This window comes from Pelecanus crispus, chromosome 5 (genome assembly GCF_030463565.1).
Source record: "Pelecanus crispus isolate bPelCri1 chromosome 5, bPelCri1.pri, whole genome shotgun sequence".
NCBI lineage: Eukaryota > Metazoa > Chordata > Aves > Pelecaniformes > Pelecanidae > Pelecanus > Pelecanus crispus.
The window spans coordinates 27,097,406-27,122,704 of NC_134647.1; the positions used below are offsets into that span (position 1 = coordinate 27,097,406).

General features: G+C 42.4%; 1 protein-coding gene across 1 annotated transcript in view; it reads right to left on the bottom strand.

Annotated features, from left to right (window-relative positions):
- TTN (titin) overlaps positions 1 to 25,299 on the bottom strand; it is a 242,336-nt gene that overhangs the window by 162,685 nt on the left and 54,352 nt on the right. The window contains exons 48-94 of the mRNA XM_075710465.1: positions 24,917 to 25,195; positions 24,265 to 24,543; positions 23,888 to 24,166; positions 23,477 to 23,764; positions 23,078 to 23,356; positions 22,696 to 22,977; positions 22,310 to 22,588; positions 21,921 to 22,199; positions 21,548 to 21,826; positions 21,142 to 21,429; positions 20,763 to 21,041; positions 20,343 to 20,624; positions 19,938 to 20,216; positions 19,516 to 19,794; positions 19,132 to 19,410; positions 18,717 to 19,004; positions 18,245 to 18,523; positions 17,756 to 18,037; positions 16,874 to 17,152; positions 16,488 to 16,769; positions 15,688 to 15,966; positions 15,275 to 15,562; positions 14,790 to 15,068; positions 14,410 to 14,688; positions 14,029 to 14,307; positions 13,638 to 13,925; positions 13,218 to 13,505; positions 12,045 to 12,326; positions 11,012 to 11,290; positions 10,602 to 10,883; positions 10,178 to 10,456; positions 9,772 to 10,059; positions 9,285 to 9,563; positions 8,902 to 9,180; positions 8,546 to 8,824; positions 8,108 to 8,395; positions 7,647 to 7,934; positions 4,646 to 4,927; positions 4,100 to 4,378; positions 3,708 to 3,989; positions 3,307 to 3,585; positions 2,530 to 2,817; positions 2,101 to 2,379; positions 1,728 to 2,006; positions 1,351 to 1,629; positions 534 to 821; positions 92 to 379 (exon numbers count right to left, since the gene is read on the bottom strand). Coding sequence (XP_075566580.1) covers positions 92 to 379; positions 534 to 821; positions 1,351 to 1,629; positions 1,728 to 2,006; positions 2,101 to 2,379; positions 2,530 to 2,817; positions 3,307 to 3,585; positions 3,708 to 3,989; positions 4,100 to 4,378; positions 4,646 to 4,927; positions 7,647 to 7,934; positions 8,108 to 8,395; positions 8,546 to 8,824; positions 8,902 to 9,180; positions 9,285 to 9,563; positions 9,772 to 10,059; positions 10,178 to 10,456; positions 10,602 to 10,883; positions 11,012 to 11,290; positions 12,045 to 12,326; positions 13,218 to 13,505; positions 13,638 to 13,925; positions 14,029 to 14,307; positions 14,410 to 14,688; positions 14,790 to 15,068; positions 15,275 to 15,562; positions 15,688 to 15,966; positions 16,488 to 16,769; positions 16,874 to 17,152; positions 17,756 to 18,037; positions 18,245 to 18,523; positions 18,717 to 19,004; positions 19,132 to 19,410; positions 19,516 to 19,794; positions 19,938 to 20,216; positions 20,343 to 20,624; positions 20,763 to 21,041; positions 21,142 to 21,429; positions 21,548 to 21,826; positions 21,921 to 22,199; positions 22,310 to 22,588; positions 22,696 to 22,977; positions 23,078 to 23,356; positions 23,477 to 23,764; positions 23,888 to 24,166; positions 24,265 to 24,543; positions 24,917 to 25,195 — 13,245 coding nt within the window. The remainder of the gene's footprint in view (positions 1 to 91; positions 380 to 533; positions 822 to 1,350; positions 1,630 to 1,727; positions 2,007 to 2,100; positions 2,380 to 2,529; positions 2,818 to 3,306; positions 3,586 to 3,707; positions 3,990 to 4,099; positions 4,379 to 4,645; positions 4,928 to 7,646; positions 7,935 to 8,107; positions 8,396 to 8,545; positions 8,825 to 8,901; positions 9,181 to 9,284; positions 9,564 to 9,771; positions 10,060 to 10,177; positions 10,457 to 10,601; positions 10,884 to 11,011; positions 11,291 to 12,044; positions 12,327 to 13,217; positions 13,506 to 13,637; positions 13,926 to 14,028; positions 14,308 to 14,409; positions 14,689 to 14,789; positions 15,069 to 15,274; positions 15,563 to 15,687; positions 15,967 to 16,487; positions 16,770 to 16,873; positions 17,153 to 17,755; positions 18,038 to 18,244; positions 18,524 to 18,716; positions 19,005 to 19,131; positions 19,411 to 19,515; positions 19,795 to 19,937; positions 20,217 to 20,342; positions 20,625 to 20,762; positions 21,042 to 21,141; positions 21,430 to 21,547; positions 21,827 to 21,920; positions 22,200 to 22,309; positions 22,589 to 22,695; positions 22,978 to 23,077; positions 23,357 to 23,476; positions 23,765 to 23,887; positions 24,167 to 24,264; positions 24,544 to 24,916; positions 25,196 to 25,299) is intronic.

Sequence of the window (25,299 nt, forward strand, 5' to 3'; positions counted from 1 at the left end):
TTTTCTCAAACTTATCTTGCAGCAATAAGGCTAACCTCCTTTATAATTAAAGGAAGAAAAATGTACACACAATATATTATCTGTTCAGTACCTTTAACAGTCAGTTGAGCTGTGCAAGAGTCCTTTCCAACTTCATTGCTAGCATAGCATGTATACTTTCCAGAGTCTCCCCTGTCAACTCTCAAGATGGTCAAGTGGGCTGTGTTGTCAACATAACTGATCTGGTAGTTCCTTCCTGTTCTAATCTCTTGGTTGTCTTTTGCCCAAGCGACTCTAATAGGCTGTGTTCCACAAATGTGGCACTCAAAGTCAGCACTTTCTCCAATAATACCATCCACAGGTGCAATTGGGATGTCAAAGAATGGAGCAGTCTTCCCTTCTGAAGAGTGAAATAAATAAAAAAGCATCACTTTAAAATCTCAATTTGCTTTAAACCTCTGTGAAATAAATATTATTTGTACAACATTAAATCCATATATAAAGCAAAAGTGACTTTTAAGATATTTCCATTAAATATTTCACAGCCTACCAACCTGTAAGGACAAGTCTGCCACTACAAGAAGCAGTCCCAATTGCATTGGTAGCCGTGCAGGTATATTGTCCAATAAGGCTCCTATCTGTCTTCAAAATCCGGAGAGTTGCTACATTATCGACGAAGGATGTGTGAACATTGTAGTCCTCTTTTACATGTACACCATCTTTAAACCAAGATACTTCAATAGGTTCTGAACCAGCAATGCCACAATCAAATGTAACTGGTAAGCCAACAGTTTCATGAACATCTCTTAATTTTCGTGTAAAAGAAGGAGGAAGTTTACGCTCTGTAAGAAAACGGGTATCATACAATGAGAGCTTTCAGAAGATATGCACCTATTGCTGTACTCATCAATAATCACTGCCTAATATACTGTAGAGTGTGCTGGATTTTTGCTCATAACTTCTGATTAAAAATGTTATTCAGCATATCATTTATTTGGAACCTGACGTGAAAAAAGCACTGTGCATACAGTTGCAGGAAAATATATAACCATTCTGCCCTCAGTTACACCCAGTGAGCCTATTTAACCCTCAAGACTGCTAATGGTGGAAACAATCAAAGCAATATCCTCAATGGGGAAAGAAGATGCAGAAGTTCGTATCCCTACAGAAGAGCTGTGGTCAGTAAGAGATGTATTTCGATTAGCTTTACTGGTAAGCCTTTGTTAATAGAAGATAGCGCCACAGGGTATCTTACATGTCAAGAAACAGTAAAGTTTTTAACAAGGAGAAGGTAATCTTTGTTTTTCAAAATAGCAAAGCATACTTAAGAAAACCAGGCCATTTTCCTATTTTTAAAAATGAAATATTCACCTTGAACTGTCAGCAAAGATGATGAAGCAGCCTCCCCAACAGTGTTTTCTACTTTGCAGATGTACTCCCCACTGTCACTACTGTCTACCTGGCTGAAAACCAGAGTGGCAACTTGGTTCTTAAAGTGCATTTTCACAGTAGCAGTTCCTCTCAGCTTTGTATCGCCCTTGTACCATGACACAATCATTTCTGGTGTTCCAGCAACCTCGCACTGTAAGGATGCAGAATCCCCAACAGTCACCTTCACTGGCTCCAAGGGTGTAATGAAGTAAGGTGGTTCTGAAGAATAAACACATGCCATTAGCATAAAAAGGTATTGCACAATGACCATTAGTTGTTCAGATAACACTTGATGAAGTGATGGTGGCTTGACGCACCTAGTATTGTGATTGCACCATGACAATTATCTTGTCCAGAATCATTTTCAATATGACAAGAATATTGCCCCTGATCTTCTAGTTTGCTATTAGGGATTTCCAGTATGGCAGATTTTTCTGTAGTGGTGATGCTATACTTTTCAGAGTGTGTTATTTTTACTCCATTTTTCTTCCATGTCACTGAAATTGGTAGAGTACCCGTATATGTGCATTCCAAGATTAAACTTTTCCCTTTCTCTACACTTAAATCATTCATCTTCTTCACAAATTTGGCTGGTTCTATAATGAACAATGGGAAGAAAACAAATTAAATAAAGCCAAGAGATCATTTTTAGAAGCATAAGAAGCATATGAAACAGTAGTTTGGACAAACCTTTGACAAAAAGATGTGTTGTGCAAGAAATCTTCCCTGCCTCATTAGAGACCTGGCAGGTGTAGTCTCCACTCTGAAGTGGATCTACATCAAACAGCTCCAGTTCTGCAATTGAATCTTGCAAGGTGATATTGCATCTGTGTCCTGGTACTAGCTCAACACTACCTCTAAACCATTTAACTTCCAATGGAGAGGAGCCTTTTATGATACTGGTAAAGGTTATGTTTGCCCCAGATAAAACATTCAGTGGTTCAGGCTTCTTCACAAAAGATGGTGGTTCTAAGCATGCAAATAAAACAGACAGAGAAGAAGCACATTTGAATTTCGCATGAAGAGCATAGTAATCAGAAATACGTAACAAAGCAAAGAATGAAGTCTTTTTGAAAATAAATTTGTGCCCTCTGACTCTGGTTTCTTATTGATACTGACCTCTAACATTCAAAAATGCGCTGCACTCATCAGACCCAGCTACATTAGTAGCTGTGCACAAATAAGTTCCCATATCAGATTCCTGAAGTCCATTCACTTTCAGAGAACAGGTATTGTCTGTAAGAGTAGCCTGATACTTGTCTCCACTGGTAATCTCCTGCCCATCATGAAACCAGGAAACCAGAATAGGTGGTGACCCATAAACTTTGCACTCCAGTACAGCAGAAGAACCCAGCTGACCATATGTTTCTTTCAGTTTTCTTGTGAAAGAAGGAGGTATAATACGATCTGCATTTGTTTAAAAAAAAAAAAAAAATTACCATACAGGAGCTTAAAATGCAAAAAGTTCCCCATGCATAATAAAATCAGTTAGCTTTCTTTTGACATATATGCTTTTGCAATCTGCTCCTACACACCTAAGTCATTGAAAAATAGATAGTTGATGGTTAAGGATAAGCTGGAACTTTCATTCACACTTTTTGAGGGACACCTTTTATCTTTGCAGTTCTTTTTGATAAGCAGCAACATTGCACCAGCTGCCCAAGAAGACATGTAGGTTAAAGCTGAAGAAATCAAGCCCTTGCAACAACTCCTGCACCTCAGAGGTTAGGCAGGCATCTATTCTTGATGCCTGTCAAAGTGGCATGCCAAGTACTCCTAAGAATATACAAGCAATGAGTCTCTCAGGCTGCCAGTCATGAGAAACAGTTTGCTATCTGAAGGCTTTGTAAAGGAACTACAGGATCAGATGTGACTAAGAAAGAGTAGTCAACTAACCTGAAACATGCACTGAAGCTGTGCAACTGCTTTTACCAACACTGTTTTTCACCTCAAAAGTATATTCTCCACTGTCTTCTAGTCCTGCATTGAGGATCTTGAGCCCAGATACTTTGTTGAAGAAACTGATTTTATGTTTATGGTCAGTGGACAGTTCATTTCCATCCTTAAACCACCTAGCAGTAAGCTCTGGTGTGCCGTCTACTGTGCATTCCAGAGTACAAGAGTCTCCAGCTGTAACTTTGACTGGGCCTGGCTTCTCTACAATGACTGCAGGTTCTGCAATGAGATGCAAGTCGCAACAGTTTTAAAAACAATGATGCAATAGTTATTATTATAATAAAAAATGAAATTTTAAAGCATCTTAAAATACAGTGAGTTTTTTATCCCATGCTACCAACCTAGCACTGTCAGTGTGGCAAAACATTCTTGAACTCCAGCATCATTTTTTATCTGACAGATGTATTTCCCAGCATTGGCTGGTTCTGCATTTCCAATCCGCATAGTTGCAATGTTTTCTGAATAGGACATCCAAAGATTTTCACTTTCTCTAATGATTTCCCCTTTGTCTTTTAACCACAGAACAGAAATGGGCTGTGATCCTTCTACTGCAGCCTGCAGTTCAATTGACTCCCCAACTACGACAGTGAGATCACTCAGCTTCTTCACAAAGGTTGGTGGTGCTATTTAAAAGAAGATATTTAACAGTAAAAAAACACACCAGGAGCGGAAAAGTAGGAGGAGAATGACAGGAACAATGAAAGGCCAAGAAGGTGCCAATCTTTATACAAACCTCTTAGTGTTACAGAGCCACTACAGGAGTCACTTCCCACATCATTTACAGCTTTACAATGATATTCACCAACATCTGCAGTATCCACACTGAGAATGTGAATACTAGCCAGGTAGTTCTCGGACATGACCTTATATTTCTTGCTGCTCCGAATTTCTCGTTTGTCTTTATACCATGAAATCTGGAATGGAGGAGTGCCCTGGAGCTCACATTCCAGGTGAATATCAGACCCTTTCAAGGTCTGGACTGGATGGGGCTTCTTGGTAAAAATGGGGGGTGCTGTAAAAAAAAAAAAACAGGGTTAAAGTTTGTGTTATTTGAGCAAAGGAGATTAAAGAGGACAGGCTAGTCAGCAGCCATTCTGATGCTGAACAACAAAGACAAACCATAAATAAGAAAGATCTCCCACAGCATAACAAACAGGCAAGAGATTTGCCATCTGTTCAGCCAGGTTTTGGCCTACTCTGGCTAAAGAAAGTGGGATTTAACAGCTTTTTCACAAAGCTCATACAGATAGAAAGGTAAGGAAAGAACTGGGATTCTGACCTTTTACTTTCAGTGAGGTACTGGTGCTTGCACTACCCGCTGGATTCTGAGCTTCACAAGTGTAGTCACCGCTGTCTTCAACACTGAGGTTGTGCATTTCAATGACTGCCACTGAATCCACAAAGGACATTCTGTATTTTTCACTGGGATGGATCTTGGTTTCACCTTTGTACCAGGCAACTTTGATTTCTGGGGATCCACCTATTTTGCATTCATACTTTGTGGAATCATGCTGTTTCACAAGTCTGGAGGAGTCTAGTTTCTTAATAAACCTTGGTGGTTCTGAAAAGCCAAAAAGGGGAGGTGATGCTTTAAACTGCACTGATTCTTTGAATAAGTAGGGAAATACGTAACAGAAAATGTAAACTTTGGGGACTTATGCAAACAATTTAATTTTGCGATTGCTATGAATTTTTTTTTAGATTATTTCAAGTTAGTCAAGGAAGCAAAGTCCTCTATCTGCATTTCAGTTAGTTTCTCCTTAATTTATTGTGCCACGCTACCTCTCCTTTTATGTATTCATTACCGATCAGCTGACGTGTGGTTTTCTTTAAGTAATAACCTCTTGCAATACATGACTAATCAAAATGCCTGATGGAAATCCAAGAATCCAAACTGTTCAGCCAACAAATATTATTAAGAGAATTTATGCTGAGAATTATAGCAACTGTTTTATATCTTAATATGTCATCAACAATTGATATAGTCAGTAAATGTATCTGTATTATAACCCTTCACACATTTATTGCAAAGCCAATTATAAAGGTTCATATGAGGAATGAAAGTCAAGGAGCTTAGGTAGCAAACAAAAGAGGTTCAAAATAATCATGCTGGGAAGAATTATGAGATGGCTGGTATTACAGAAATTGGTGTTAAATATCCTGTGACTGAAAAGTAAACCGGATGGTTACATTTTGTTCTGTAAGAAGAGAAAGGAGTGGAGGTTTGACACTTTTCATCAAAAGTACTATACGGATGATTCAGATCACAAGACTGAATGCTCATAGATCAAAGATATAGCTAGTAAAACCAAGAGGTGGTAATGTGGGCACAACAAACAATCTGTCTGCAAAACAGGATGAAGTGCCTCTTTGTGCATCTATCTGTAAAGTGTAGGAAGAATATCTATTTTATTGTGGGTTACTTCAACCTGTGGGACATTTACAGAACATCCTGTGTTGTTAGTAACAAAACTGCCTTAGAATTTCTAAAATAGAAATGATGGCTTGTTAACACAAGGACTTTTGGAACCTTAGTAATTTACTATCAGATTTAATTCTGACAAAGGGTTGATTATCTATCTGCATACTAACAGTTGCTGAGTAGTCACACTCTAATTCCATACCTTTCAAAAAATGAGGACATACAAGTTAGTAAGGTATGTACTTAGAATGTAAAGCAGTTTCTAGAACCTAAGACAATTGTTAAAACTACAGATATGGAACATTAGATGTTAAAGTGAGAAAGTTAATAAAAACTGGGAGATTTTCAACATCAATTGAACAAAAGACCTTAATTCCGCAAAAAAAAAGCTATGTGTCATAGAAGTGAGACAGCATCTGCTCAAATTAAACACATGCAAATCAATGCACAGAAAGAGCTTGCCCTTCCAAGTTCTATAGAATCTGGCTAACAACCAATGAACATCATTATTTTTACAGCCCTGGGGAAACTGTACAAATTCTAAAGAATTGAAGTGAGTGCCAGTGTAAGTTCAGGATCAAAAAAGAAAATAATAATCCTGCAGGGGAAAAAAAAAAAAAATCAGGATTTTATGAATAAAGAGTTGAAGAGTAAGAAAATAAATAAGGTCAGTTGGGATCATTTTATGAATGGTAACTCCAGTCAAATAAACCTATTAGTAATGTTATCATTAGTAATAAACAGAATTGTGATTCTGGTGGAAACAAGTTAAAGAGGTTAGATTTCGTGCTACAAGCTTTCAATGCTTTTTGTAAGTCAAGCTACTTAATAACAGCATTCCTACTTGCCACTGAATGCACAGGTAATTCAGTCTGCCACACTCTTCCCACCCCCACCAATAAATCCCTGTGGATAGAATGCGCTCTAGATATATATAATATATTCAACAAGCAATTATTACAAAATCTTGCTAGTCATAGTTCAGCTTCTTGTGTTATTTGTCTTAGAGAGTAAAAGTCATAGTATTTACTCTTCAAATGTTTTTGGGTTTTTCCCCCAAAATTCATACAGAGGGGGAAAAAAAAGAAAGCACTAAACCAACAGGGACATTTGAAGTTATGCATAATTTAAGTAGTGTGTTTTACATTCGCTCTTGTATAAAATCAGTAAGAATGAGATATCCGGAACAGCTATAAATAAATCCAATGTTCCCACCTACATTGAGGAAATTACACTACTATACAAGTGTCACTTGTACCAAGATGGCTTGATCCAGTCATAAATTTAGATCATTGAAATGTATAAGATCCACACAATATGTGGAGAAGTGAAGTGTTGGCGGAATGGATATTTGTCACATGTCTGCCCCCAGATCCTCCAATTCTGCTGTCTAGAACAGCAGTTTTCAATGTTTTCAGTCTGTGAAAGAGTAAAACTATTTGCAGCTGCACACCCAGTAAAAATACATTTATACATCTCGTAAGTGAACTGAGTTTCTCTCAGTTACATTTCCCTCCCCTGGACAATTTAGTGAATGTCACTGCTGGAGAAAGACTTTAAGGAAGACAGATTTTGCTGGCCAACAGGGCCATTCATAAAGGCACAACAGGGTACTAAGTCAGAGTTAACATTTCAACAGGAGAATCCCTTTGATAAAACAAATCATGCACTATACCAGACCAGAAGAAAGATGAATAAGTATTTAAGTATTACAATAATATTTAAATGAAGTAAGACATGTCAGTGTAGCCTCTTGTAAAGTTTGTTAGTCTCACACATGTCTGCATTCAGGGCTTTGTTTTCCAGGTGTCAGCCTTGCAAAGAAAAGCCTCATGAACACTAAAGCTCACAGCAATACCTTGTACAGCCAGCTGAGCTGCGCACGCATCCTTTCCAACACTGTTGCTGGCAGTACATGTGTAGACTCCAGCATCCCCTTTACCAACTTTCAGGACCCTCAAGCTGGCCGTGTTTTCCACCAGTGTCATCTTGTAGTTGCCACCTGGGCGGATCTCTCTGTTGTCTCTGGTCCAATTAATCCTCATGGGAGCAGAGCCAGTCACGTGGCACTTAAAGGTTGCACTTTCCCCTAGTGCCACATCAATAGATACTGGCTTGATGTCAAAGAAGGGAGGTTGTAGATGTTCTGCAAAGAGGAAAGCATGGCAGAGTTCACCACCAAGACCTCCTCACCACACACCTCACCATGCCATGCCCATGCTCCCTGGCCACCATACAATGGGCAGAGTGGGGAAAACGGTGAAGAAATAAAAGAGCAAAGACATATAAAAGACATTTGTTTAAGTGTGAGCTACAAACCTGTGAGGAGAAGTTTGGCACTGGAAGATGCAGTCCCCAGAGCATTTTGGGCTGAGCAAGTATATTGGCCACAGTCAGCCATACTAGTTTGCAAGATCTGGAGAGTTGCAACATTATTTAAGAAAGCTGATTGCACGTTATCACTGTCATTTAAAAGAACTCCATCCTTGTACCAAGACACCTGGATAGGCTCTGAGCCATTTATGCGGCAATCAAATGTCACTGGGGCACCAACTGCCTCCTGAATATCCTTCAGTTTCCTGGTGAATGTAGGAGGAAGTTTACGTTCTGCAAAACAATAATAATCACCACCATAAGTAGGAAGCCACCATGTCAATCTAGAATTAATGAACTCTGAAGTTAATAAGAACCCCTCTCGGTAGACAACAAGGAGTTCCTACAAACTACCCCAGGAAAGAGTGGCCCTTGGCCCATCACCTTTAACAACAAGGAGAGCTGTGGAGGTGGCGAAGCCAACACTATTTTCTGCTTTGCAGATATATTCTCCAATGTCACTATCCTCCACGGTGGAGAAAGCCAGCGTTGCCACATTATTCTTGAAGTGCATTTTGTAAGCCTGTGTTGATCTGAGCTTTGTGTCATCTTTGTACCAGGACACCTTGATTTCTGGCGCACCACCAATCTGGCATTTTAAGATCAAGGGCTCGCCAACCTTCACCTCCACACGGTCCAGGTGTGTGACAAAATAGGGTGGTTCTAGGGAAGGAGAGAACATGGTGAGCAGAGGCAGAGCATCACTGGGGTTCCTTAGGGGGATCAGGGGTGATGCATACCTAAGATGGATACAAGGCTGTGGCAAACATCCCCACCCGCCTCATTTGCCACCTCACAGGTGTATTCGCCTTCATCACTCTTGGTGCTGTTGAAGATTTCAAGAATGCCAGATTTGTCAGTAGTTGTAACACTGCAGCGTGGAGACTGAGCAATGGGCATGCCATTTCTTTTCCAGGTGACAGAGATCGGAGGGGTGCCTATGTAGCTGCTTTCCAACACAATGGACTTCCCCTGCTCCACACTGAAGTCACTTAATTTCTTCACAAAGACTGCAGGCTCTGTGGAGAGGCATAGATGAATAGTGAGAAGGACAGATGTGGCAGGGCTGCAGGCAGAGCATGAAGGGAGATACCTGTGTGTACACGCACACACACAAACACACCTTTCACAAAGAGTTGGGTTGTGCAAGAGGCACTGCCAGCATCATTTGTGACTACGCAGGCATAGTCCCCGCTGTGGCCTGGCTCCACGTTGTACAGCTGCAGCTGTGCCACAGACTCATCCAGAGAGATGGAGCAGTTGCTGTCCAGCACCAGCTCCCTGATGCCTCGGAACCAGGTCACTTTGAAGGGAGTACTGCCCTTGATGTAGCTGGTGAATGTCACACTTGATCCAGGCAAAACTTCCTGGGGATCAGGTATCTTCACAAAAGAAGGTGGTTCTAAGTATCATGCAAAGAGGGAGAAAGATGTTAATAGAAGAGTCTCTGCGGGGGAGGAAAACTGGAGCAGGTTTGAGTTTAAAAAAAAAAAGAGAAAGAGGGAGAAAACAGGAAAAAAACATGAAGAAGAAACCATGGGAAACCAGAGGGAAGGAAGAGAAGAGGGAAGAATAATTTTGTTGAAGGGGCTGTACAATCCTTCACTAACCTTGTACAGTCAAGAAGGCACTGCATTCATCAGATCCAGCCACATTGGCTGCCACACAGGTATATGGCCCTGTATCTGTAACATCTAGGGCATTCAGCTTCAAAGCACAAACATTATCCAAGAATGAGATTTCGTATTTTTCTCCACTAACAATCTCATTCCCATCCTGAAACCAGGCCACCGATATGGGGGATGTGCCAGACACTTTGCACTCAAGAAGCACTGAGGATCCCAGCACCCCATTTGTTTCCTTTAGTTTTCTTGAGAATGAAGGAGGAACAAGGCGATCTAAGTAAGACAGGGCAGAAGAAAAGAAAGTGTTGGGGTTTTTTCAGGGGAAAGGAAGGGGGGGGGGGGGGGAGCTTCTTTTAAAGACAAGTGTGAACGACAAAGACATAGAGCTGACCTGAAACATCAACTGAAGAAGTGCAGCTGCTGTCCCCCACTTCATTGTGCACCTCAAAAGTATACAAACCCCTGTCTCCCCTGTCTGCGGAAAAGACTTTCAGAGTGGATATATTGTTGAAAAAGGTAATTTGGTATTTGCGGTCGCTCCTTAGTTCTCTGCCATCTTTGTACCAGCTGGTGATAAGTTCAGGTGTTCCTCCTACTTTGCACTCCAAGGTAAAAGGATTGCCAGCCATTACTGTGATCGGCTCAGTCTTCTCTAAGATGACTGCTGGTTCTGAAATAGGAAGGGACGGGTCAGCGTGTCCCCAGGAAATCTACCCGCAAACCAGTGAACACAGGATATAAGCAGAAAACAAAGGCTGGTAGAGGCAATTGTACAAGCTGTAAGATACAGTACCTGTGAAGCAGGCTATACCCACCTAGGACTTGTAAAAAGGCAGAGCACTCCCGCATGCCAGCATCATTTTTGATCTGGCAGATGTACTTCCCAACATCAGCTCCCTCTGCACTGGCAATCTCAAGAGTTGCAATGTTGTCCATAAACCACATTTGGACATTTTCACTCTCCCTAATAACTTCACCCTTGTCCTTGAGCCAGACAACAGAAATTGGTGGGGATCCTTCCACCACTGCCTGCAGGGCTGTTGGCTCCCCAATGAAGATTGCAGTGTCACTCAGCTTCTTGGCAAAGCGTGGGGGTTCTGGTGGCAAAAAAAAAAAAAAAAAAGGAGGCAGAGGAGGGTTAATCATGCATGCCTGCTTGGAAGAGGGACAGCCAGGAGATCAAAAAAAGATGTCAGTGATGCTGCCGATATTCTAGCATACAAACCTTTGAATTTCACCGGGCAGGTGCAAGTGTCACTTCCCACCTCATTCATAGCTTTGCATTGATATTCTCCAGTATCTTGAGATTCCAGATTGAGAATATGAAGACTGGCAATGGAGTGCTTTGCTGTCACCTTGAACTTCTTGCTGCTCCTGACCTGCCTCCGGTCCTTGAACCAAGCCACCTCAAAGGGTGGCGTCCCTGCTATCTCACACTGGAGGATAACATCTGAGCCTTTAAGGGTGTCCACAGGGCTTGGCACCTTGCTAAAAACAGGTGGTTCTATAAAAAAAGAATCACATCATAATGTGTGAGCATGCTTCCCTGGGTGGGTTTCTGGACAGTAGCAGGAGGCAACATATTCAGGAAGGGGGCCTACACTTACTCTTGTAAACCCATATTTAGCTTCCAAATATATGGTCTCACCTCTAAAAAATGCTGAGCCCCCAGAATCTCCCAGCAAGCCATCCCAGCACTCAGGGTCCCAAGGGCAGAAAATGTGACACTTCTGCACCTGTTTGGAGTCAGTGCTCAGTGCCTCTTCCCAAAAGCCACTCTCCCCTCTCTCCAGGACCACATTCCAGCTTTTCCTGGCTCTTCCCAGTCATGAAAGCTACCATCAGTGAGGCTCAGCAACACAGCCTCCTCTTCCGTCTTAAATTTCATTCCTGCCAGTATCACTGTTTTTAAGGAGGAGGCAAATGGTTGCAAAGTATGCCCAGCTCCCTCACTATGGCTGGTGCTCCATCTAGTCCATGCTTCCCTTGTGACCTGACAAGCTTGCCTTATTCAGCTTGCAGTTGACTTAAATGGGGAGACAAGGGAATGGCTGCAAAGTGCTGAACACCCACCACTACTTCCTGCCTGGTCTCCGCTGCTTAAAGACAGCAGTGTTTGAATGTGAGAGCAGCTGGAGAGACACTGCCCCAGCAGCCACCAACTGCCATAGCAGCAGCTCCCTCTCCAGGGGGATGTGCAGCTGGGAGCGGGCCCAGAAGCCAGGGATTCTGGTGGTGTGTGGAGCCATGCTGCTAACCTTTCACTGTGACTGAAGTGCTGCAGCTGGCTTTGCCGGCAGAGTTATGGGCTTCACATATGTAATCGCCACCATCTTCAATGTTGGCACCCAAGATGGTTAACATCGCCACGGAGTCTACAAAGGACATCTGGAGCCTGTTGCTTGCCTGGAGTGCCTGATCATTTTTGTACCACATGATTCTGATCTCTGGTGTGCCACTGATTTTACATTCAAGTTGAACTGTGTCCCCCTGCTTCACGAACCGCAAAGCTTCAGGCTTCTTGATGAACTTGGGAGGTTCTGCAGAACAGAATAAGTATGTAGAGAGTGACAGTATACCTGTTTGCCATGTGAAATCTACAGTGCTGAGCAAGAGTTATGGGGAGCACAAGAGTATCAGGGCACAACAAAGTAAGCTCGCTACAGCAGTTGTCTGTATCCCCAACCAGAGTTTCCTCTCAAGGAAAGACGCAAGATGGAGAAAAGAAGACAAAGACAACAACTAAAACTATGTTCTGCCATCTCTGGAGCCTGCTGCATCAGACAGCTGGAGCTATAAGAAGCGCACGAAGGATGATTGCTCCACCCAAGGGAAATTTTGCTGTTACCTTTGAGGGGTGAAAATATCCCCAGGCCAGCATGAGAGACTTGACAAGCCCTTCACCCCCAGGAGCAGCAGAAACACGGTAGGGATATTTTCACTTGCTTACATATCTTTAAAGCATATTTCTGCATGAAGAACTTAAGTGATTCGTAATCTAGATTAAATCAGCAATTCAGAACTCCAACTGAAATCTTTAGCAAATTTGAAAGTGTCACCAATGCTGGCCTACAAATGCAAGGTAGTTGTATTTAGTGTATCACCGTTTTCCATATAGTAATTGCTATGTGTGAATACCACTGTGACTGTAGCTTAAGCACTAATGACGAAGTAAAAAAGCAGGGTGAGTGCAACTTGCCATACAAACAGCTTCACAAGGCAAACTTTCCCCTTGGAGATTTTGCAGGCACACAAGGCTTCTACTGTCATGCAGTACAATAGGAGAAGGTCTCTACACGGTATATGTCTGCTTTCTGGAAAGCAACTTTCTATTTACTTCCAAACTGAAAAGGGTGGAAGATGAGACTCTGCAACAAAGAGGTCTCTTTCCCCAAGAAAAAGAAAACACACAAGCAAAGGTGACTTAATACCTTTGACACTGAGTTGGGCTGAGCAAAAGTCTTTCCCAGCTTCATTACTAGCTTGGCAAGTATATTGGCCAGAGTCTCCTTTACCCACTCTGAGCACTCGAAGGTGAGCTGTGTTGGCTACAAATGTAATATTGAAGTTTCCTCCAGTTCGTATCTCACGACCATCCTTGGACCAGGTGATGTGTATTGGCTGGGCTCCAGTAACATGGCATTCAAAGTCAGCACTTTCTCCAAAAGGCACATCAATAGATTCTGGTCTGGTGTCAAAGACAGGTGCTTGCTTGGGTTCTAGAAACACAAGAAAACAATGTAATACTCATACCTCATGAAACAGCTAATCCAACACACAGATACAATCACATGCATGAAATGGGAAGGGGGAGCCTGTGGTCCAGGCAAAAGTTTGGTAAGCCAACGCACCTGCCACTGTGAGCCTAGCACTTGAGGTGGCAGTGCCCACAGCATTGGTGGCTGTGCAGGAGTACTGCCCAGTATGATTCATCTCTGTTCGCACTAGTTGCAGCACTGCAACATTATCTACAAAGGATGTGTGTACATTGTGGTCATCGCTTAGCAGCACACCGTCTTTATGCCAAGTCACAGTAATGGGTTCTGAGCCATTGAGCCGACACATAAATTTAAGGGGTAAACCAACAGGGTGCTCGATGTCCTTTAATTTTCTTGCAAAGGAAGGTGGTCGTTTGCGCTCTAGAAGAAAGCAATTAAAGGATAAATATGCCCCAGGAAGCATTTTTATTTATAGTTTTGCAATAGGAAAAGAATTTGTAGCAAACTAATGTAAAATCATCACCTTGAACTGTTAAGAGAGCCTTTGTAGATGCAGTTCCTACACTGTTTTCTGCCTTGCAGATATATTCTCCGCTGTCGTTGCTAGCCACTTTGTTGAAAATAAGTGTAGCAACATTGTCTTTAAAGAACACTCTGTACTCAGGAGTAGACCTGAGTTTTGTGTCACCTTTGTACCAAGACACAGTTATTTCTGGTGTTCCAGCAACGCAGCATTGTAACGTTGTATAATCCCCAACTGACACTGCAAGAGGTTCCAAGTGTGTAACAAAATAGGGAGGTTCTAAAAAAGAGAAGCAATAATATAGGCTCATTATAGTGCCAGGCCTTGGAAAGCATACACTTGAAAGAATAGGCAAGAAAAAGCAGCAAAGGAAGCACACACCTAGGGTAGAGACTACAGCCTCACAAACATCTCTTCCTGCCTCATTTTCAACATGGCAAGTGTATTCTCCTGCATCTTCTTTGGTGCTGTCAAGTATTTCCAGGATGCAGGATTTCTCTGTGGTGGTGATGCTACACTTCTGAGATTGAGTGATGGTGTGGCCATTCTTCTTCCATGTCACAGAGATGGGCAGGCTGCCTGTGTAAGTGCCCTCCAGGATGATAGGCTTGCCAGGCTCCACATACTGATCGCTCAGTTTCTTCACAAAGACAGCTGGCTCTAGTGAAGGGTAAAAAGTCACAAACGTTGAGCCCAGCAGGACAAATGGAGGCAAGAAAACAGTATTTTAAGGTAAATAGAGTGAAGCAATCTTTACAAACCTTTTACTGTAAGGTGTGTTGTACAATTTGCCCTGCCAGCATCATTAGTCACTAGACAAGTGTACTCTCCGCTTTGGAGAGGAGTTACATCAAATAACTCGAGCTCCACAATGGAGTCCTCCAAGTAGATATTGCATTTGTCCCCTGGCACAAGCTCATTGGCCCCTCTAAACCAGTTCACCTTAAAAGGAGGGGTTCCTCTGATAACACATGTAAAAGTGATGCTTGTGCCTGGCAAGACATCCAGAGGCTCTGGTGTCCTCTCAAAAGAAGGTGGTTCTAAACACACAAGAGAAAAAGAAAGATAAGACAGGTTGCTACAGCATAACCCTGGCATTTCCACACACCTACTGAAGATAAAGAACAAAATCTTTATTTTCCAGTCAACAATTTTGCCCGAGTATATTTGCAAAAGACCATAGGCAATTTCAGGAGAGAAAGAGAAAACAATAGCTCAGAGAGCTTCCTGACCATCATATACTGACCTTGTACGGTCAATACAGCACTGCATTCATCTGAACCAGCTATGTTGGTAGCTTTGCAGGTGTAAGTTCCAGTATCTGAGTCGCTCAGTGAATTAACTTCTAAAATACATAGGTTATCTGAAAAGGAGATTTGATGTTTTTCCCCACTGACTAATTTAAGTCCATTTCTGAACCAGGCAACAGAAATAGGAGGTGAACCCGACACTTTGCATTCCAGCAATGCTGAGGAACCCAGGACACAAGGGGTTTCCTTTAGTTTTCTTGTGAAAGAAGGAGGAATGATTCTATCTGCAGAAGAAAACATAATGAATCCATGGTTAGAGAGAAAAGGAGGGAAGGAATGGAAGACAGGAAAGTGAACATGATTGAAAGAAAATTTCTGTAAAAGATAGAAGACAAGCAACCCAACCAACCTAAAACATCAACCGATGCTGTGCAACTGCTTTTCCCCACGTCGTTCTGCACTGCAAAAGTGTACAATCCACCATCTTCCTTTTCTGCATCCATAATTTTAAGTGTAGATACTTTATTGAGGAAAGTAATTCTGTATTTTTGGCTACTGGTCAGCTCTTTGCCATCTTTGAACCACCCAGTGGAAAGCTCTGGTGTGCCTGCCACTTTGCACTCCAAAGTACAGGTGTCTCCTATAGTAACTCTCATTGGCTCTGCTTTCTCTACAATGACTGCAGGCTCTGGAAGGAGAGACAGGTAACATGTATGGTGAAAACAGGATTTGATTAGTACTAGCTGTAAGTATTATAGCACTATAAGATGGGGCTTACACATTTGATGCTAAGGATATCTCAGCTTGTTGGGCTGGGGAATTTTTTCAGCTCTGTTTTTTCCACCCTTTATTCTACCCTAAACTGGAGATTTCAGATGCTCTCCAAAATTAAGTAAAAATATTTTTAAACCCCTAGGAGAGAAATGCAACTGTCTGTCCCTCTCCAAGCAGGCATGAGCAGAAGACATGACTGAGAAATCCAGTCAACTGGATCCCATCACTGTGTAGAGGCCTGTAGTTCCTTTCACGCCTATCCCTGGACAAATTGGAAATAAGGAACATGACTACTGCTTGTTGGGGACACAACAAGGGGATTCTCTGTTTTGATTGTTTTGAACTCAGGGCCATAAGCAAAACATACAGCTGGCACTAAATAGCCAAGTTCCTGACTTTAAAAAATTCTTTCATGAACTTGTATTTTTTACCAACCAAGAACAGTTAAGGTAGCCATGCACTCGCGACTTCCAGCATCATTTCTGATCTGACAGATGTATTTTCCAGCACTGCTTGTCTCTGTGCGCACAAGTTGTAAAGTTGCAATATTTTCCATAAACGTGATCTTCGTGTTTTCACTTTCTCTAATAATTTCCTCTTTGTCTTTAAGCCACTGCACAGAAATCGGCTGGGAGCCCTCCACTCTTGCTTGTAACTCTACTGGTTCACCAACTACAACAGTCATGCTGTTTATTTTAGTCAAGAATTTTGGTGGTTCTGAAGAAGAAATATGCAGTTATAGTAAATACAATGTTTACATAAAGAAGAGCAATGCAGTGCCATTGGGAGCACTGCAGAAGGCGTACGTGCCAATACTTTACCTTTCAGCTTCACAGTGCAAAAACAAGTGTCACTTCCTACGTCATTCTGTGCTTTGCACTGATATTCACCAACATCTGCAGCTTCAACATTAAGAATGCGAACGCTTGTATGGTAGTTTTTGGCTGTAACCTTATACTTCTTGCTACTGCGGATTTGTCTCCTGTCTTTGTACCAGGTAACGTCAAATGGTGGTGTTCCTGAAATCTCACATTCCAGGCTAACCTCAGTTCCTTTGAGCATGTCTACTGGAGAGGGCTTCCTGCTAAAGACAGGAGGTTCTAACAAAGGAAGAAAGGAACATTTTTAGAAAGGAGTCTGGGGCTATTTGACCAACAGTTTACTGATACCAGCTACTCCACAACGAGACAGCTGAGAAAAACAACAGAATGGGCAAGGACTTTCCTCATTTTCTGGGCATGTACATTATGAAATGATCTTGCAGGTAGGTGAGCATTCAGAGCTCTTAGCTCCTCTGTAGAAAAGGTAAACAGAGGGGTGACCCTTGGCAGAGAGGGTACAGGTCTCATTTAGTTCGTAGTAGTCTCAAATACAGGGTGTAAAACTGACACTGATCAGTTTGGGCCTGTTCTTTTTCTTCATATTTCAGCTCCTTGATATAACAGTTCCCACTATGATCTGCCTTGGGCATTGACAATCATAGAACTGGGGAACAGCTAGCTGAGGACTCATCTGCATTGAGAACAATATCTCTCTTGTTCAGGCCCTGGCAGAGGGTGTAAGGGGACATCAAGAAACAAACATGACGTGAAGAAAAAGGCAGTCGTGAACTAAGAAATGAATCTCATGTTCCTGTGGATTTCCAATGCATTAAACCACCAGGGAAAAATAGGATGTAGTCAGAGAACAAAAGGACAGCTAACCTTTCACTGTGACTTTGGTGCTACAGCTGGCCTTGCCGGCAGGGTTGTGAGCTTCACAGATGTAGTCACCGCTCTCATCAGTACTGAGATGATTCATTTCAAGCACGGCCACAGAGTCAATGAATGATGTCCGGAATTTTTCACTGGCAACAATTTCATGGTCATTTCTGAACCACACTACTTTCATCTCTGGAGATCCACTTACTTTGCACTCAAGCCGGGCTGAGTCACCCTGCTTCACTACTTTTGCCGTCTCTAGCTTCTTAGCAAATTTGGGTGGTTCTAAAAAACCAGAAAAGGGGGGTCAGGAAGGTCTCAGTTAATACTTGAAAGAAAAGAGGAGGGAAAAGAGCCAAACAACTGTGGGTTGCAAACACAGGGTAGGGAATTCACTTGGCATTGTATCAAAGATCACTGAGGTGTGCTTGGCAAAAAGGAAAGAAAAGAAAGAGATGAAAAGACTGCAACACAACAAGAAAGAGTGCACACCTGTTACCATTAATGTTGTAGTGCAAGAGTCACTGCCAACGTCATTTGAAACATGGCAAGTGTAGTGCCCACTCCTAGAAGTATCCACCGAATAGAGGGTTAAGAACCCAGTTGACCCTTCAATCCCAATGAAACAAGTTGGACCAGATACAAGTTGTAAGTCTTCTTTGAACCACTTTACTGTAAAGGGTGGTGTTCCTTTCAGTGTGGCCTTAAACTCCACTGTGGAATCTGGGATAGCTTGCTGGCTTTCAGGTTTTACCAAGAAGCTTGGTGGCTCTGCAGTTTTTAAGAGAAAGAAATATTCAGTTACATCAGAAATGTCTAAAAGTGAAGAAAATAAGTGAGGTAAGCATGGAGAACAAGTTTTCAGCATTAATATTAAGAGGTATAAGAGTGTTATGTTAGCATAAGATTGAAGGTATTTTCCCAGCATCTATCACAAATAAGAAGTAGTAAAAGAGTTTCAAACCTTTCACAGTCAGGACAGCACTGCAAGAATCACTCCCGGCAACATTAGAGACACTGCATGTGTAATTTGCACTGTCTGCCAGCTCTAGATTAGCAATCTCAAGAGACACAGTGTTCTCATGGCACAGGCTTCTATATTTTGCACTGTCAGTTATCTCTTTTCCATCCTTAAACCATTTCGCAGTAATAGGGAGTGACCCAGAAACTTTGCATTCCATTTGGATAGAAGATCCAAGAACGGTATCCTTTTTGGTTAGCTTTTTGATAAATGCAGGAGGAATTGATTGATCTGCCCAACACAAAAAAATGGCAAAAACACACTGGTTACCTTCTTGCCTATCTTTCACAAGCAGAGATTATTATTTTTTCATTCCCTCCCTGCTGAATTGGCGAATTTGCCACACGACAATACAAACCTAGCACAGTGAGAACAGCTTCACAGGTGCTACTTCCAAAGTCATTTTCAACCTTAAAACTGTATGTACCACTGTCCTCCTTTGAGACAGGTTCAATCCTGAAACTGGCCACATTGTTTTCAAAACTCATTGTGTAGTATCTACTGGGTAGGAGCTGTTTGCCGTCTTTGTACCATCTTATTCGGAGCTCTGGTGTTCCAGCCACAGTACACTCCAAAGTCACGGGGTCTCTTTCGGTGACTTTAAGTGATTTAGCCTTTTCTATGATCTGTGCAGGCTCTGAGGTATAAAGTGTATAAAAATGGCAGTTAGCTACACAGGTAATGGACTGACTTTTCAAGTACTCGTCAAGGATGAGGTTGAAGGGTCACAGCTTGTACACACCTTGTACAAAAAGCAAAGCAAAACACTTCTCCACGCCAGACTCATTCTTTGCCTGGCAGGTGTATCTCCCTCTGTGGCTGAGGTCAACATTGGTAAGTTTCAGTGTGGCCACACTGTTCTCAAAGGTAATATGGTGGTGCTCATCATCTTCTAGTATTTTCTCATCTTTTATCCATGACACATATAAGGGTTGAGCACCTGCTATGACACACTGGAAGAATGCGGTACCTTTCAAAATGCTAGTGACGTTCTCCAGCTTCTTGACGAAGGATGGTGGTTCTGTGGTGTGACGTTTTGTTTGTGGTTTGGAAAAGAAGTCATGGAAAGGGAAGAAGGGAAAGAGAGATCATATAAAGTCATCCTAGTCGCTACAGTTTAGCTAGGGGATGTAATGTTTGGGGTGTGCTTCCTAGAGGACTGACCTTTCAAGCTGAGCCTTGTGCTGCAAGAACAGCTCCCACCTTCATTTGATACAATACACTGATATTCACCAACATCTGAGACATCACAGTTAGTCACAGTAAGAATAAATACTGATTCTTTGGTGGAGATTGCATATTTCTTGCTGCTGAACATCTCCTTATTGTTCTTCAGCCACTTCACTTCAAATGGAGGAGTACCAGTCACCTCACACTCGAGTGTGGCCTCCAAACCTTTTACTACCTTGGTGGGTCTCAACTCCCGAACAAATGTTGGAGGCTCTACAGAGGAATGAGAGGAAAGTAGATAGTAACCTTGAATAGTTTTGAGGGGAGAAGAAGTCTCCCCTACTCCATCACCCCAGCTATGTGGCATAGCTAGATGATGACAAGATGTTCAAAACCAACCTTTTACTTTCAGCTCGATGCTGCAGCTCTCACTACCTGCATCATTGTGGGCTTCACAAACATAAATCCCACTATCTGACACTCTGGCTTGAGTGACTTTCAAAGTGGCTAAACCGTCTATGAAGGAGATGCTGTACTTAGCTTGGTCAGTCACTTCGTTCCCATCCAGGTACCATGTGACACGGATCTCTGGTGTGCCTACTACCTGGCACTCGAAAGTGGTGGACTGTCCTTCACGCAAAGCTACTACAGAAGTTGGCATCTGAATAAATCTGGGGGGCTCTAGAAGATGGACAGAAACAGTGAGGCTTTATAATATTCAAGGTGGTTTAAAGAAATACAAGGATTTCCTACCCCCTCCCCCCAAATTGCACAGAAAAATCAGACCCACAAAGATGAAAAGAACATGGGGTTGCACACCTTTTACAAACAGAGCTGCTTTGCAAGTTGCAGTCCCCACATCATTGCTTATCTGACAAGTGTAGTTCCCGGAGTCAGATGTCCTAGCTGAGAAGAGCTCCAGTACACTAGACGTGTCATCCTTCCAGACAGATCGATTGGCTCCAGAGAGGAGCTCCTGGCTGTCTTTAAACCACTTTATCTGCAGAGGAGTAGAGCCTTTCACCAGTGCTTTGAGCTGAACCCTAGCATTGGGCACAACCTCTTGGGACTGGGGTTTTTCCACAAAATATGGCGGTTCTATAACATACAAAAAGGAAGAAAAAGGATTACTCTGAGTCAGGGGAATTTCAAAATTATGGATAAGAGACCTAACACAAGACAAAGAAGGAGCTCAAACCTTTGACTGTTAAGAACCCACTGCATTGGTTGCTTCCTGCCTTATTTGTTGCTTCACAGGTGTAAGAGCCACTGTCTGTGCCTTCCAGTTTATTGACTTCTAGAAATGCAGTATTATCATGGAAAGAGTATTTGTGCTTTTCACTTGCTGTTATTTCTTGGCCATCCTTGTACCACTGGATACTTATAGGATGTGAACCAGACACTATGCACTCCAGGTGGACAAAAGACCCCTTAATGCTGTCCATTTTCTTGAGCTTTTTGGTGAATTTAGGTGGTATAATGAGATCTATCCAAGACAGAGTAAAAAGACAAAGTATGAAATTCAACCTTGATTGTGGCAGATGTCAGCTCAGGAGAAAAGATTTTGTATGTAAAAACAATGATAAAAGAGAACCCATACACACCTAGGACGTTAATGCTGGCAGAACAGCTACTGCTCCCAACATCATTGTGAACCTCAAAAATGTATTCCCCACTGTCTTTCTTTTCTGCATGAAGCACCTTTAGGACTGAGACAGTATCTGTAACACTGATCTTATATTTTGGGCCTAACATCAGTTCCTTGCCATCTTTAAACCATTTGGCTGTAATATCTTTCGTTCCTGAAAATTTACACTGCAAGGTTGCTGGGTCTCCCTCAGTCACGTCTATTGACACGGCCTTGTCCACGATTGTAGCAGGTTCTGTTGTAAACAAGGAGATAAAGTGTTAATGGCATCTGTAAAAATCACAAGGGAACCATCTGAGATCACTTCAAGCCCTCAGGGTAGGACCAACCTTTGACAGTCAGCAGAGCAGAACACCTCTGAATTCCCGCCTCATTTTTAGCCTGACAGAAATATTTCCCATCATGTTTCAGTTCAATAGACCTCACCAGAAGAGTGGCAACATTGTTCACAAAGGTCATTTTGATATTGTTGTCTTCAATCACTTCATCATTGTCTTTCAGCCAGGACACAGTGATGGGCAAGGATCCTTTAATAGCAGCCTGAAACACGACTGTGCCGCCTCGAAGGGAACTAATGTTTTCTATCCTCTTCAAGAACTGTGGGGACTCTGGCAGGAATAAAGTGGCTATGTAAGTATGGGTCTGGTGCATGACAGTGTGGCGTGGAAACCACACTGGGATAACAGCATGCTAGTGGTGTTCTGCACCTCACACTAACCTTTCAGTGTGACCTCTGAACTGCAGAGGCAGGTCCCAACATCATTTGTTACTCTACACTGATACTCGCCAACATCCGAAGCATCAAACCTGAAAACGTGGAGGCTAATCAAAGATTTCTCAATGCTTATTCTGTGCTTCTTGCTGCTCCGCACAGGTTTATCATCTTTCAACCAAAACACTTCGAAGGGAGGTGTGCCAAGCACCTCACACTCCAAAACCACATCAGAATCCTTCAAGACTTCCATGGATTGAAACTCCTTGCTAAAGTAAGGTGACTCTACAGTGCAAAAGAGAGAGTGCAGTTTGTATTAATCATACTTTCAAAGCCTGTAAAACTGCACTGAGCTTAAAGAGGCTAACTGGGTGGCTGGATGTCACACACACCTTTGATGGTAACAACGCTACTACAAATATCTTTGCCAGCATCATTTTTGGCCTCACAAATGTATTCACCACTGTCTTCAGTCTCAACCTCTGTAAGATGGAGTATCGCTAAGGATTTTGCAAAAGACATCCTGTATTTGTCACTCTCTTTTAGCTCTCTATCATCCTTGAACCATGTGATTTTAATCTCAGGAGTACCAGTGACTTCACAGGTCAGCTCAGCATATCCACCTTTCTTTACCAGATGGGTTGGCTCTAGCTTCTCCTTGAAGGTGGCAGGTTCTGTGGATTTAAGAAGAGTATTCAGGACAAAGAAGGCAAGAAAGAGTGCCACTGGGTCAATCCAGCAGCTGAAAGTTTAAAGGAGAGTAAGAATGCAAACCTTTTACAAACAAGTTTGCACTGCGTGTTACTGAACCAGCGACATTGGAGACTTTGCAGGTGTATTTTCCCGAGTCTGTTGGTTTGACTGCATAAAGCTCCAAGTAGCTTGCTAATGCTTCTGTCATAATGTAGCAGGCTCCTCCCGTCACCAGCTCAGTATCACCTTTAAACCATTTTACTGTTAGTGGTGTTGTGCCTTTGAACGTGCCTTTGAAACGTACGGTTGATGCAGGCAGTACATCTTGGGACTCTGGTTCTACAGTGAAGCTGGGTGGCTCTAGATTGCATTGAAAGGAAACAATTGTCAAGAGTAAGACACATGGCCTACACTTTGGGGAAGAAAAGTATTATCACATGAAAAGTAAAACTCCAAGAACTGTGAAACAAATTGCCAAACCTTTTATAAACAAAGTGCTACTGCTGTCTTTGCTACCAGCAGAGTTTGTGGCTCTGCAAATGTAGACCCCAGCGTCACTTGCATCTAGGTGTTTTATTTCCAAAGATGCAGAGCCTTCTGCAAAGTGTACTGTGTACTTGGCACTTGAAGCGATCTCAGTGTCCTGCTTAAACCAAGAGACGGTCATTGGAAGAGAGCCTGAAATTTTGCAGTCTAGGCGGCATGAGGTGCTAATGATGCTGTCAATGTTCTTCAGTGGTTTAGTGAAGAAGGGAGGGAGAGTGCGATCTGTTGAGAGTGAAAAAAATTAAAGAAACCAACACATAAGCAAAACAGGCATGCAGTTCTGCTTCTGGCTCTGTTGGGCTCAGAGCAGAGTAGCATGGCTCTTTGCAAAGAGTCAGTACCAACCTAGCACAGTGAAGCTGGTCGTACAAGAGCTGATGCCCACATCATTGGATATCTCAAAGGTGTACTCGCCACTGTCCTGCATTTCAGTGGCATAAAACTTGAGCTGGGCAATGTTATTTTTAAAGCTGATCCTATATTTTTTGCTGGCAGGTAGTGGCCTTCCATCTTTGAACCATTTGGTTTTTAGCTCTGGAGTGCCTGTGACAGTGTACTCCAAAATGGCTGGTTCCCCTGCTGTTACCTGGATCATTTCAGATTTCTCAATGATTTTGGCAGGTTCTACAAGAGAATTAAACAACTGGTGTTAAGCACAAAAAGAAATTGCTCTTCCTTTCAGGTGGGAGACAATGCAAGGATCACAGCCCTACTCCACTGACCTTTCACTGCTAGTTCACCAAAGCAGGACTGACTTCCTGCATCGTTCTCAGCTACACAGGTGTATTTGCCACCAGAGCTCAGCTGGACACCAGTAATTTGCAGCGTTGCCAGACCATGTTCAAATGTCACTCTCACTTTGTTGTCATCTTGAATAATGTCTTTGCCCTTCATCCACATCACAGAAATAGGCTCTGACCCTTTCACCACAGCCTGTAATGTAATACTATCTCCAGCCAAAGCTGTCACATTTTCAATTTTCTTAACAAAAGATGGTGGTTCTAGATCAAAGAAAAGAGACAAGAAGAAATACTCATCTGCTACCACATCATCCCATGAAAGCTGCTGTTTAAAGACAGTTTTATGAGACAGTATGTGCAGTACATGGCGCAATTCAGCTAAAGACCAGGCAAGGAGAAGAGCTGCATTCCCCAGATGGAAGTTAATGCATGGCCCTTTAAGCTCAATGTCCTTCAAATTCACAGGTTTGATGCCAGATAAGAGTCAAGATATACACAGAATTTTAAGAGAAGAACAAGATACTCTCCCTCCCCACCCTCCCTAGCCACCCACAAATCCAAAGAAAAGACATTTTAAGAAATGAGAGATTCTTGCCAATCCCTTCAGTAGTGGAGTTTTCTCTCTCCCACTGACCTTTCAAGATGTATGTTGCACTGCATATGCACTTCCCGACTTCATTAGCTATGACACACTCATATTCACCGACATCCGCACTATTAAATGAGGACACCTCCAGAGAAACGACAGCTTTCTGAGAGGTCAACCTGTATTTTTTACTACTGCGAATCTGTTTCTTGTCTTTGTACCAGCTAATCTCAAATGGTCCAGTGCCAGCAACCTCACACTGAAGAACGGTGTTTGTTCCCTTTACTACCTCTGCTGGTTCAAGTGTTCGGATGAAAGATGGAGGCTCTATAAAAGCAGTGAGAAAGAATTAGTCACCTATGCAAAAAAAAAAAAAAAAAAAGGAAGGGAAGGTTTTTCTCAAGAATGGACTGGCAGCAGCAAGAAGAACA